This window comes from Vicugna pacos, chromosome 13 (genome assembly GCF_048564905.1).
Source record: "Vicugna pacos chromosome 13, VicPac4, whole genome shotgun sequence".
Taxonomy (NCBI): Eukaryota; Metazoa; Chordata; class Mammalia; order Artiodactyla; family Camelidae; genus Vicugna; species Vicugna pacos.
In genome coordinates, this window is record NC_132999.1 from 38,577,492 (window position 1) to 38,591,160 (window position 13,669).

General features: G+C 39.3%; 1 protein-coding gene and 1 pseudogene across 1 annotated transcript in view; both read right to left on the bottom strand.

The window, feature by feature from the left end:
- Positions 1-5,215: 5,215 nt before the first annotated feature.
- The window catches only part of ZFP69B (ZFP69 zinc finger protein B), a 32,602-nt gene continuing 24,148 nt past the window's right edge, over positions 5,216-13,669 (bottom strand). Inside the window, exons 11-13 of the mRNA XM_072975874.1 lie at positions 10,798-10,924; positions 10,369-10,467; positions 5,216-6,564 (exon numbers count right to left, since the gene is read on the bottom strand). Of these exons, the coding sequence (XP_072831975.1) occupies positions 5,390-6,564; positions 10,369-10,467; positions 10,798-10,924 (1,401 nt within the window). The 3' untranslated portion in view covers positions 5,216-5,389. The remainder of the gene's footprint in view (positions 6,565-10,368; positions 10,468-10,797; positions 10,925-13,669) is intronic.
- On the bottom strand, positions 12,156-12,368 carry LOC140700698 (cytochrome c oxidase subunit 6C-like; annotated as a pseudogene).

The window sequence follows — 13,669 nt, forward strand, 5'->3', positions numbered from 1 at the left end:
TCCTGACTTGTTAAGTGCAGCCCAGACTTGTGGGCCCCGAAAACTACCGCCTTCAGCGGGAGCCTTCCCACCGGCCGCAAACCATTGTCTTCCCGGGAGTTTCAAGCATGCCCGAAAGTTTACTGAGCACTCCCGGCAATATCCTGGAGGAGCGAGCAAGGGGTCGCTGGCCTTGGGAAGGGGTCCTAACCAACAGCAGGGTCCTTGGAGGGCGCAAGGTCCTAAAGGCACAAGAGCAGACAGACGAGATACACCGCTGCCACGGAGACGTTCCCAGCCGGTAGGCGGACGCGGCAACCGCGGGGACAGATTCTTGGGCTCCAAACCGCAACACCTCCACCAGCCACCCCCATTCGCCGGCCTTCCCCTAACCTCGGATACTCCTCTGAACTCCGCAGCCTCAGAACAGCTCCCCGACTCTTACCTTCGATGCGCACGCTAAAATCCGGAAGAGGCCCTTTGCTTTCGTGCGTTCTAAGAAGCCTCCCGGAGACCAGGCCCAGAATGCCCAGCGGCTGCCCAAGGACCGCCCCTCCCAGAGGCCTCAGCGGCACCGCTTAGTCCTCGCGACTCCGCGGATCCCGCGAGAGCCCGTTGGCTGCGGGGCTGAGGAGGGTCCTGATGCAGGATACAGCTCTGGACCGGTCCTTCCCGTGCGCCGCTAGCTCTGCATGTGTTTTGACTCGGGACGGAATTGTGCTGTCACTTGACCTATAAGCGACTCCCAGCCATCGGTAGCCACTAGCCATGTTTAGCTCTTAAGCACTTGAAATGTGGCTAGTCCAAAATGAGACGTGCTGTAACTATAATATACTGTATTTTTAAGACTTAGTTAAAAAAATTAAATAACTCACTAATAATTGTTATACTGATTACATGTTGAAATGGTAATATTTGGATATATTGAGTTAAATCTATTTTTAATTAATTTTACTTATTGCTTTTAATTGTATTAATGTGGCGGGTAGAAATTTTTAAATTATTTAGTATGGTTCACATTTGTGTCGTGGCTCACATTATATTTCTCTTGGACAATATTGCTCTTGAGCATCAGAACCTACGGGCAGGGAACTTACCTTGCTCAAATTTGTGTTCCCCACAGGTGCTAAAACAATCACTGACATATCTTTAACACGCTTAATTGAAACCCATTGACAGTATGAGAAGATTCTCGTCACCATATAAGATCAGCCTCTCCTCAGCCAAACACCAATTTCTGGTCATTGAAAAGGGTATTACTTAGTTGGAGAAAGCCAGAAAAGGTAGCCCTAAGTTAGAAAGTCAGGGGAGGTGGGAATAAGTTAAGCACTTAAGACTGAGCCAAGCTTCTGCTAAAAACAGGCAGCCTCAAATGTAGGACATTTGAACCCTTGAATCAATTAGGGTTTATTCTTTTATCAGTTTGAAAACCCAAGAGCTCTAGCTTCAGGTGAGGCTTGATCCAGGCATAAAACAGTGTGACCAGAATTGAGATTTCTGTCTCCATTTCTTGGATTTAGTTCCTCTGTGTTTCTCTATTTATTGGCAGCCTCCTTCCTCTTCCACTGCCAGTATCTCCCAGGGCAACAGTCTTCCAGATTTATGTCCAGTGGAAAAACAGGAAGTCCAGAAATTGTCCCATTGACCCTGTTTACTGAAACTGGGGTTATATGCTTGTCTTAGCCAGAATCTTCTCAGAAACAGAGCTTGAGGCAAGGACTGGAGGCTTTTTTTTTTTTTTAAGGTGCAAACCCATGCTAGCAAGGGCAAGAAAAGAAGGAAGTGTAGCAAGCAACAGTGTGAATCAAATTGAAGTGGTATAGGACTGGTTATTGCTTCATGTCAAGCCATGGTCTTCCATACTGATTCCAGAGTAATTTTGTAAAATTTAAATCCCATGTTAGCACTTTCTGGCCAAAAATCCTGCAGGATAAGGCCGATCTCTTTATTTAGTAAATTTAGCCAAGAATTCAAGTGTTCATCCAAAACTTCACAAAATGTTGTGTAGTATTCCCTGAGGATGTGACACGAACTAAATCTGGGAGGATGAGTAGGAGCTAACTAAAGAAGTTGGGCAGAAGGAAGAAAAAACTCCAGCACAGTTGATGAGCAGAAACCATGAAATAGCATGGAATATTTAGAGGACTATGAGCTCTTTATGGCTGGGGAAAAGTATGCTTGGGGGGAAGTTTGGGAGCTACTGCTAGAAAAATAGGCAATGCTCTATACCAATTGTTCTATTAAGGAATCTGTCCTTTATAAGAAACCATTTAGGGATTTCAAACAATAATTTGATCAGTTATGTGTTTTAAATGATCTCTCTAGCAGCAGTGGGGAAGATAGAGAGATGAGTCCATTAAATACAGGAAAAAAAAACAGGAATCTATTTAAGCAGTTAGGAAATGCTAAGAGCCTCATTAAAGCACTGACAATGGGACTAGAGAGGAGGATACATACTGAAGAGATCCCAAATAGGATACATAGGACCTAGTGATAGATTAGGGGAAATGATCAATGAGGGAGAGGGAGAAGTATAAACTGGAGAATTGGATGAGTGGTGGTACCATTTCCTGGATTAAGGATTACAGATTTTATTGAAAAAATTGAGTTGAGTTTTGAACATACTGACTTGGAGGTGACTATGAGATATCCAAGTGGAGATATCCAGTGGGATGTTGAATATAATGTTCTGGAGCTCAGGAGAGATTTCTAAGATACAGACATAGATGTGAGACATGTTGGGATGTTAACAAGATCAATCAGACAAAATGTATAGCTTGAGAAGACGATATGCCTAAGGACACAGCTCTGGGGAAGAACATTCACATAACCGCAGAAGAAGTGCCTGTGGGTTAAGTAGAATGAATGAATAGGCTCTGATAAAAGGCAGAGCCAATGGGTAGGCTCTGAAGCATGACTTTTGAAAGATCTTCTTGGGGCAAAAGGAGATCTAAAAAGTAAAACCCTTATAATGGCAAAGTGCAGATATGTTAAGTTATTAAGGGCAAGTGTTTGGAAAGCTAGGCTAACAACTCAGAGAAAAAGTGCTCGAAAATATGACTCAGGTGAAAGGACATGAGTAATTAAAGAAGAGGATTCTCCATTTCTTCATCTATAAAGTGATGTTTCAATTAGGTGAATTCATAGACCCTCTCCAATTCTAAAGTTCTGATCTGAAGAGCTGGCATTGAAGAGTAAGTAGGATTCGGAACAGCAACCCTTTCTCCTGCTCTCCCACCGCTCCAGCAGCCCTCCCCATCACCCCACCCACCACCTCTTCACACCATCCACATGGTTCCCACAGAAGCTGCAATCTCTGCCTACAAGTGACTTGTTTAGAGGTGGGCAGCTGACCAAGCTGGGCCAGTAAGAGGCCTTCCCCAGGATTTTGAGATAAGTGAGAAAGAGAAGACAGCTTTTCTCTGGGTGATGGAAACTGAAGATAGTAAAATCTAAAGCTGATGGTAAGCATGATTTGCAATGAGGTGTTAAAAAAACCTAGAATGAAGAAAACACAAAGCAGAGGTGAGAGATGGAGAGAAACCTGTGCCTAGGTTTTCCCTGTTTCAGGTCCTGGTCTCTGTCCACTGTTATACTGTATCATTGCCTTGAATTACACGAGATACACTAATATCCTTCTATTAACACCTCCCTTTGAGACTTAACTAGCCTCAGTTGATTTCTGTTACTTGCAACTTAGAGTCTCAACTAATATATTTGATGTAGTCAGAGCCTGTATGGGAAGAAGTAAATGGAAGAGGAAGTTATAAAGAAGACTAGATGTAATGAAGGATCCTAAGTGCCAGGATTTGGTTTATAACTGGAGTAGTGGCTGTGGGGATGGAGATAAGGGGAAATCCATCAACATTTTGCAGAATCACTAAAACTTTAATGAAATTTTACCAGAATGAAAAATGAACATGTACAAAATCATTGTGGTCCTGACCTTGGCACTCAGCTTTCACAACATAGTAAGCAATGTCAACTAATTAATTAATGCTCATTCATTAATTAATGTTTATTAATTAGACAACTGTGTCCTAGCTCGTTTCTGTCTCCCTCCACATGTGAACTGTAACTTGCTAACATAGCCATCCTTTAAAATGCTACATGTGGTCAGTTGATCGTCTGTGGTATACCCTGCCATCTTAAGTACCCTGATTCAATTGTCAGTTTTCCTCCATTCCTAACAAAGGGGTTACAGTCAAGACTATACTTACTAAGGCAGGTGGACCAGTCTCTTTAATGGGACTCTTATTCATCAGACAGTTCCAGGTTCAGAAGTCAGGGACTAGAGAAGTTGGTGGAGGGATACCTTCTCCTTGTCCAACTGAAACTTTGGTGGGTTTGGCTGCTATTCAATAAGATGCAGATTTCTCTCTGGCTTCAAGGACGGCAAGTGCTGCTCCTTCTGGGGATGCAGCTCACCTGGTACTTCTAGACTGTTATTGAGAGAAGCTGATACTTCTTTGATGGATGATGATAGAGCTGTTGGTCCAGGAGATGCTTCAGCACCGGATATGGTTCCTATAGTTCTATGTCTCACTGGTGGGAAAATAAATTGGTCCAATCTCTGTGAAGGTCAGTTTGGCAGTATCCATTATACAAATGCACATAAATCCCAGTTCTAGGAACTTACCCTATGCATGTACTTATATGCATGAGAAATGAAAATGTTATGACTACTTATTGCAAGATCATATAAACAAAAGATCAGAAATCCAAAAAAGTCCATCTGTAGTGAAATGGCTAAAGTATATTCAAATCATGGAATACTCTGCAGCTATGAAAAAGAATGAGTAGGCACTTTATTTACTGATATGGAATGACCTCCATGATATACGGTGAAGCAATAAATGTAACATGCAGATGCATCTGTATAGGAGGCTGCCAGTTATTATTAAAAAGAAAAAATGTGTATTTGTATTCTCTCGGATATAAAATCTCTGGAAAGGCGCACAAAACACTAGTTATAAAAAACGGTTACTTCTAGGTAAATTTTGTGGTGGGGGATGGAAGAAGGCTTTTCACTTGTAAAAATGACTGTGTCTTATGAACTTCATACCATGCGAAAGTTTTTCCTTTTAAAAAAAATAAAATTTTAATTAAAAAAATAGGGGTGGTGATATTTCAAACAGTAGTTTCCAAATGCCAGTCTGAAAAGTCAGTCATTGCCCATGAAGATATTTAATCTACCATGAAATCATAAAAATAATAATGTATGAATTTTCTATTCTGTTGAATTTAATTTGAAGGGTCATCCTTTATTCTTGATTAAGTACTTTGTATGGAGGTATCAGTAGTTACCAATGTAGCATTTATTTACATGGTGGGCAAAATCAGAAGTTGGCATCATTATGTCAATTCCTCAGATTTAGAGTCCTGAAATTCAAAGCATAGAATGACTGATTTAGACTTGGTTTTTGTTCTCATGTTGAATAATCTGTTTTAACGCATTATTTTGGAAGGCATTCCTCTTGTGTATTTCATGGTGTCGAGTAAGAGATGAATTATAGCTGAAGGCTTTTCCACATTCATTACATTCATAAGGTTTTTCTCCTGTGTGATGCCTCTGATGTTTCTTAAAGGATGAATCATGCCTGTAGGCTTTCCCACAGCGGTTGCATTCATACGCTTTCACTCCTGTGTGAACAGTTTTGTGGTTGCTAAGGTGTATCCTCTGCCTAAAGGCTTTCCCACATTCCTTACATTTGTAGGGTCTCTCCCCGGTGTGAATTCTCTGGTGATGTGTCAGATACGCTCTATGACTAAAAGTTTTACAACACGCAGTGCATGCATAGGGCTTCTCCCCGGTATGAATTCTTATATGTTCACTAAGGTGTCTAATCTGTCTGAAGGTTTTGCCACATTCATTGCACGTAAAGGGTTTCTCTCCAGAATGAGTCCTCAAATGTTGGATCAAGCTAATGTTCTGGCTGAAGGCTTTCTGACATTTATCACATACGTAGGGTTTCTCCCCAGTGTGAGTTCTATGGTGCTGATTAAGGGATGAGCGATGTCTGAAGGCTTTGCCACATTCTTCACATTCAAAGGGTTTCTCACCAGTGTGGATTCTCTGGTGTGTCGTAAGGGATGCGCTTTGACTAAAGGCCCTTCCACATTCCTTACACCTGAAAGGTTTCTCACCCGTATGAATTCTCATGTGTTCAGTAAGGTGAATGGGTTGTTTGAAGGCCTTTTCACATATATTACACTCATAGGTTTTTGTTCTTATGTAACTCGTTGGATGGTTAATTACATCTAGTTTGTATCTGTTTCGCCTTCTAGGTGTGTCACACTTACGGCGCTTCTGTTCTATAACAACATCTGAACTCACAATATTTTTGCCGAATTTGTCAGTTTCTTGGCCTCTCCTCTTGTGAGTCAAGATGGGTTGTCTCGCGTCTCTTTCAGGGGTATCATGGTGCCTTTCTAATTCATCATCATATTTAGAGACTTTTCTCCATGTGGAATACATGACATCATCCCTCATGAACTTTCCCATCATCGTGCCGTAATTTAACTGTTTCTGTAAAATGTCTTTCTTTGCAGTTGACGCACTGGTTTCTGTCTTACTCTTCAAGTCTGAAAGAAATGGAGAAATGCACATAACTCATCTTCATTATGCTCTGAAAAATCAATTATTATACTGGGTATGGAATAGAGATTTAGATAACAATACATATAAAGTACATGAGATTTTGACTATATTTATATATGGTTATGTAGCCTGGAGAGGAAATGGGAAATTAAATTAAGAAACAATGACAGCAGATTTCTACTGTATAGCACAGGGAACTATGTTCAATGTCTTGCAGTAACCTATAATGGAAACAAATGTGAAAACGAATATATGTATGTATATGCATGACTGAACTATTATGCTATACACCAGAAACTGAAACAACATTGTAAACTGACTATACTTCAATAAAAAAAAAAAGAACAAACAGGGTAAAAGTGTGATTTTTACATACAGAGTTAAAAATTGAACATTTTATTCCTTTTCTATTAATACTAAATAATGAAATTTCAGGGCTGTGTCTTAACAATATGCCTTTTTTAAAAAACTTTTTTTTATTGAGTTATAGTCATTTTCCAACACTGTGTCAGATTCCAGTGTAGAGCACAATTTTTCAGTTATACATGAACATACACATATTCATTGTCACATTTTTTTTTTGCTGTGAGCTACCACAAGATCTTGTATATATTTCCCTGTGCTATACAGTATAATGTTGTTTATCTATTCTACATATGCCTGTCAGTATCTACAAATTTTGAACTAACAATATGTCTTTTTAATTGATAATTACTTTGGAAAACATTCTCAGAAAGATGAAAAGATTTCCCTTTTCCCACTTCAGCCAGTTCAAAAAATAAGGTTTGAACTAAGAACATTCACAAGAATGTCAAGCTGTCTATTAGTGAAACTTGTATTAATATTTACACATTGTTTTGCTTCCTGTAGTTATTCACCTGTCCCAGGAAGTGTTATTTACGTAAGAAACCCAGCCTGCTATGTTGCAACGATTGCTATGTTCTATGAAAATATCCTTTAACCTTTAAAATTCTGACTGGTTTTTTTACTTGATAATTTATTGTACCATGACTAATATTTCAACTGACAGCTCTGCATTCCTGAATAGTGTGACTTCTCGTAGGATTTTTGATCAACACAGAAGGATCATTAGTACTTCCAAATTCCAAATTCTAAATGAATAGAGGCCATAATAAAGTCTGCGCTCTGCAGGCCCCCAAATAGGGAAGGAGGAAGAGAAGAAGAGGAGAGGGAGAGAGAGAACAGGCCATCTATGACCCCCTCCAATTCAGTATCCAAGCTGAAGCAGGTCCAAGCTAGGGGAGGAGAGAAGATTTAACTTTGAGGTTGGGAGTTTTTATTATTGCACCGAACTAAACATTTCACTAAAATCAGACTGTTCTTGTTATTTAAAGGGACTGGACTATCTACAGGACCTCTTTGAGATTTCACCCAGAGGCAGGGAAAGAACATTTGTGGTAGCTTTTATTATTATTTTCATTATTATAAGTTGAAAAAGACAAATCCCAGGAGAATGGACAAATGATTGGAATTAATAACAGAGTGCAACAAGGTGGCTGGCTAGAAGATCAAAACCAATCATGTTATTACACACTAGCAACAAAGAGGAGACATCATTTAAAAAATTTATAGCATCTACAATAGCAACAAAATGTAGGTTCTTCAGGACGAATCTGACGAAGAATGTGCCATGTGTAAAAACCTTTTATGGGGGAAAATTCTGAAACTATTTTTTTGAATTGGTAAATATCAATATTTACCAATATTAGTGGAGCAATATACCATGTTCCTGGACAGGAGGACTCACTGTCATACTATTAATTTTGCCTCCCCCAAATTGACCTATAAATTCAAGTCTATTCCAATCACTGTGTGTGTGTGTAATCTGATGCATGCATTATGTAGTTCAAATGGAAAAGCATGGGGCTGACGACAGCCAGGACGATTTTGAAGAACAAAATATTAAGTCTCACTATGAAATACAATAATTAAGACAGCTTGGTATTACAGTAGGGATAGAAAATAGAAAAATGGAACAGAATAGAGTCCAGAAATAGACTCAAGGAAACCTGGCAGGTGACAGTGGCATTAACTATTCAATAAATGGTTCCTGGACTGATTATCCACATGGAAAAAGTGAAACAAGATCCTCACTTCACACTACATATAAAATAAATTCAGATTTAAACCTAAATAGGAAAAGCAAAATTAAAAAAATAACAAATAATATATATATATATTTCTATACATCAATAAGGAAAAAAATAGAAAAACTGGCAAAGGATATAAATAGGTAATTTACAAAAAAAGAAATCCTGGATGGATGGTCAGTAAACATGAAAATATGCTCCCTCTTATTAGTCATCAGGAAAATGAAAGGAACAACAAAATACCATATTCACCCACTAAATTTATAAAAATGTGAAAGGTTGACAATGCTAAGTGTTGACAAAGATGTTGAGTTCTGGAAACGCTTAAAACCTGCAACTGGTGCAACTACATTGAAGAGCAATTTGGTGAGACCTAGCAAAACGGAGGTGCATCTCCTCCATGGCCCAACAAGTCTGCTTCCAGCAAGTATCTCAGGGAAACACTTGCTTATATGCATAAGAATATACATACATGAAGATTTACTGCAGCATCTTTGTAACCCCCAAATTCAGGAACACTACAAATGTCTATGAACAGGAAAATGGATAAAGTGTAGTTTATGAATACAATGGAAATGAATGAACCAGAGCAATATGGGTAAATATCAACAGTGTTGAAAGAGAAAAGCAAGTGGGAGAAGCATATATACCATTTATTTAAAGAATAAGAACATGCAAAATAGTATTATATATTGTTCGGGGATATACACCACATGACATAAAAGTATGAAGACACATATAGCAATGAAAATATTTGAACTCAGAAGAGCTGGTTATTTCGAAAGGTAGGAGGGAAACAGCGGGGCTTCAACTCTTCTATTTCTTAATTCAACTGGAAGCTACACAGAAACTTATAATGTTCTCTATGCCTTTCTGAATGTCTAAATATTTCATAATAAAAGCAAAGTTGAGGAGATTGTTAAAGACCACTGGATTTGATGAGAAGGAATCCTGTGGTAATTTTTCTTGCAGGAATTTCCATAATAAAGTAGTCACAATAGATTCAGATACATGAGTTTAAAAACGAGTGAGAACAGAATTGGGATTGTAAAATGGAAGTCGGGGGACTGTGGAGACAGAATGCAAGAGAGAAGAGTAAAGATCTGTAGAATGTGATGGCAGTCCTGACAAGAGATTTGCTTTCTGTGAGGAGAGACCACGTACATCTGACTGCTTAAGAAAGGAACTCTGGATTGGCAGACTTTAGGATGCTAAAGAAAGAGGAAAAATCAAGTTTAACCTTAATAAAGAGAAGACTTCTCTTCCCTCCAATTCCAGAGAGAGCTTTGCAAGGTCAGATGAAGGAAAAGGGTGGCGAAGAGAGGGGTGAAATCGGGTTCAGTGCTTGTCCACTGGCCTCAGCCTTCCCCACAGCCTGGGGAGATGTGGGGCTCTCTGGCCTATATATTGGTTGCCTGAATGTTCTTATACACATGTCCCGTGAATGCAATTCATATCAGGTGGTAGGGACTATGATGAATGTGTTTTTTGTTTGTTTGTTTGTTCTGTTTGTTTTTGGGGGGGGAATTAGGTTTGTTTGTTTGTTTGTTTATTTAATGGAGGTACTGGGGATTGAACACAGGACCTCGTGCATGCTAAGCATGCACTCCACCACTGAGCTATGCTCTCCCCCTCTCTGGCCTACATATTAAAAGGTACCATCTGCCTTGGTCTCACCTGAACTCAGATCTCCTGGGCCTTCTTTCTCTGTCATCCATGGCTCCTCTCCTTTCTCCAACTGGGAAATCACACTAGGTTTGGAAAGTTGATATCCTGCTTATGGAGTGAAAAAAGAGTATGAATATTTCTGCTAAGGTTGAAGAACCATCCCTGGCATGTAGTTCCAGTCATCTGGCATTTAGGGTCTCTCAGAATGGAAAGGGGCACCGCAGCACGTCTTTCTATTCTCGTTCTACAAAGTAAAATTGTTCCCCCAAGAAAGGAGGTTCAGATACGCTCTAGCTTGATTTTCAAAGGAATGAGATATCAATCTCCAATACTGAACCCAAGGCCAAACTCCAGGGAATCCACAACATTTAATAATTTAGAAATTATGACTCTCCTGTAATACGCAGGTTTCTGGATGTAGGTTTAGCCCATCCTTACCCACTGAGACTAGGTGCCCATAGTTCTCCAGCATCACTTCCCGGTACAGATTCCGGTGAGCAGGGGCCAGCTGCTTCCACTCCTCCTGGGTGAAGTCCACACATATGTCCTTGAAGGTCAACAGTTCCTAGAACATCAAATATATTCCTTTTCAGTCAGACCACCTCCATCAAGGTCCAAGATGTCTGACAGTACTCTAAATCCTGAGAGATTCTAAACTGGTTTTACTGGGAGCCTCCTCTGGATCTGTTTGGCGATTCTCTGGAGATTAAGTAACTAAATATAGAGAAGTAAGAAGTAGATATAAATAAGTAACTAAATATAGAGAAGGATAGATGGTCATATGTGTCTTAGAAAAAAATTAAGCAGGATAAGGGAACAGGGAGAGTCACAGTGAGGACCTTTCATGCAGAATAGCTGGGGAAGGACTTCCTGCAAGGGTGCTATTTGACCAGAGACATGAATTCAGTGAGGAAGAGCCACGTGGACATCTGAGGGGACAGCATTCCAGGCAGGGACAAAAGACCTGAGGTGAGAGCATCCTTGGCTTGTCTGAGGAACAAGAGAGTGGCCAGCATTGCTGGAGGTGGGCTAGCGAAGGGGAGAGTGGGAGAAAATGAGATCAGAGGGGCTGGGGGAGGGGAGAGAGAGGCTTTCAGCACTTACTGTCACAAAGAAACCAGTGTGTTCCTGCCGAGCTGAAATTCTGGGGCCCTGCTGGAGTTTAATGCAAGATGAACGGAACTGTCTGGAACTGTGGTCTTACCTCTCCTTAGCTCAAATACTGAAGGGATTGAAAAGGATCAGCCCCTCAGCAGAGGTAGCTGGGTTAATCAGAAGTGAACTCAAAGTGTATGTCAGCCAGAACTCAGCCACAGCTCTAGGGAAAACATGAATACTCAGTCCCTCACCTTAACCACCAGTCAGAGGAAAGGGCTTAGAGTCTTCTGGAAATAAACAGAACAGACCAAACAAACAGACTATATCTATCTATCTATCTATTCATATATATTTTTTTTTTTGGTGCTCAGTGGATATTTATTCACTTCACTTGATTTGATTTGATGTTGCGAATAGTTCATTGCTTCTTCCACTCAGTTTTTTTTTAAACTTCTTTTTAATTGAAGTATAGTCAGTTTACAATGTTGTATCAATTTCTGTATTTGACATCTTGTAGTAGCTTAAGGTGAAAAGGAATATGAAAACGAATATATGTGTATTCATGTATTTTTAATTTTTTAATTATTTATTAAGAGAAACTAGTCCTTGGCCCAGATAGTCACGTTTCAATTGAGGAACACAGGTCAGGGATAAACTTCCATGGAACTCAACCCAAAGAAATTCTTCACATTCCAAAATCACTTTGCACTCTGAAAGATACCCACCTTCCTCATCTCCTCAAAACCTTTCATGGAATCCTAATTTCTGCAGAAATCTGCATATGCCCTCTTTCTTGGTTCAGCCACAGCAAATTTATAGTAGGCTGCAACCCCCAGGGATACAACAAATGTTCCAACAATATGAAATCACAGATGCTTGGCCAAAAGGCCATGCATCCGAAGTTTTGTCAAAGAGAGTTAATCTCCTCAACACCAAAGTCCTTCCAGGCTGATGGAGAAATGGGCCTACCTATGCATACTTCACTCTCCACTGTTCTTGTATACACAATACCTGAATTGCAATAAAAAATTATTAGACATGTAAAGAAGGAAGAAAATCTGACCTATAATCAAGAAAATAAAAATCAAAAGAAGCAAAATCCCAGGTAACCAAGTCACTGGAATTAGCAGACAAGAAGTTTAAAGCAATTGCTTAAATGTATGTTGAAGAATTTACAATAAAATATGTATAGGTGAAAACACCAGGGTAACCGAGGAGAAAGAAAAGCTAAAAAAGAAGTAAAAGAAAATTCTACAACTGGCAAATAAAAGATCTGAAAAATTTACTGGCTACACTGAACAGCAGATTGGACCTGATGAAGACAAGATCAGTGAAATTTAAGGCAGGTCAATAGAAACTATTCAAACTGAAACACCGAGAGAGAGAGAAAACCCTGGGATAATATCAAATAGCCTAATATATATGTAGTTAGAATCTCAGAAGAAGAAGAGAGAATGGGCAAAAAAAAAAGTATTTGAAGAAATAAAGGCCAAACAAATTTCCAAATTTAATTTAAAAACATTAACCCACGAATCCAAAAGCTCAACAAACCATCCCCCCCAAAAAAACTAAAAAAAAAGTACGTCTATGCAGCTCATTAAAACTTCTGAAGAGCAAAGATAAAAGGGAAGATCATAAAAGTAGTGAAAAGAAGGTAGGAAAGGAGAAACAAACAAACAAAAAAACCAAGAAAAGTTGGTATAAAACAAAGAAACGAACAGAAAGACGTCACATTTATGGGAAGAATAAGAATAATAGCTGACTTTTCATCCGAAACAATACAAGCTAAAAGATCATGGAACATCTTTAAAGTGTTTAAAGGAAAAAACAGCCACCCTAGAACTCTATATCCAGTAAAAGATCCTCAAATAGGAAGACCACATAAAGACAGATGCTGCGAGAATTTGTCACCAGAATACCCACACTACAGGAAATGCTAAGAGATGTTCTTTAGGCTGAAGGGAAATGATGCCATTTAGAAACTTGGAACTAAAGGAAGGAGTGAAAAGTGCCTGAATTGGTAAATATGTGGGCAAATATGAAAGACTCGATTTTTTTCCTTTTCTTAATTCCTTATAAGACAATTTACTGTTAAAAGCAAAAATAAGAACAATGTACTGTGGGGTGGATAACATGTAAAGTGAGAGGCGCAATGACAATACACAAAGAATGGGAAGGGTAAGTGGGGAAATGAGGCTTTCATATTATATGT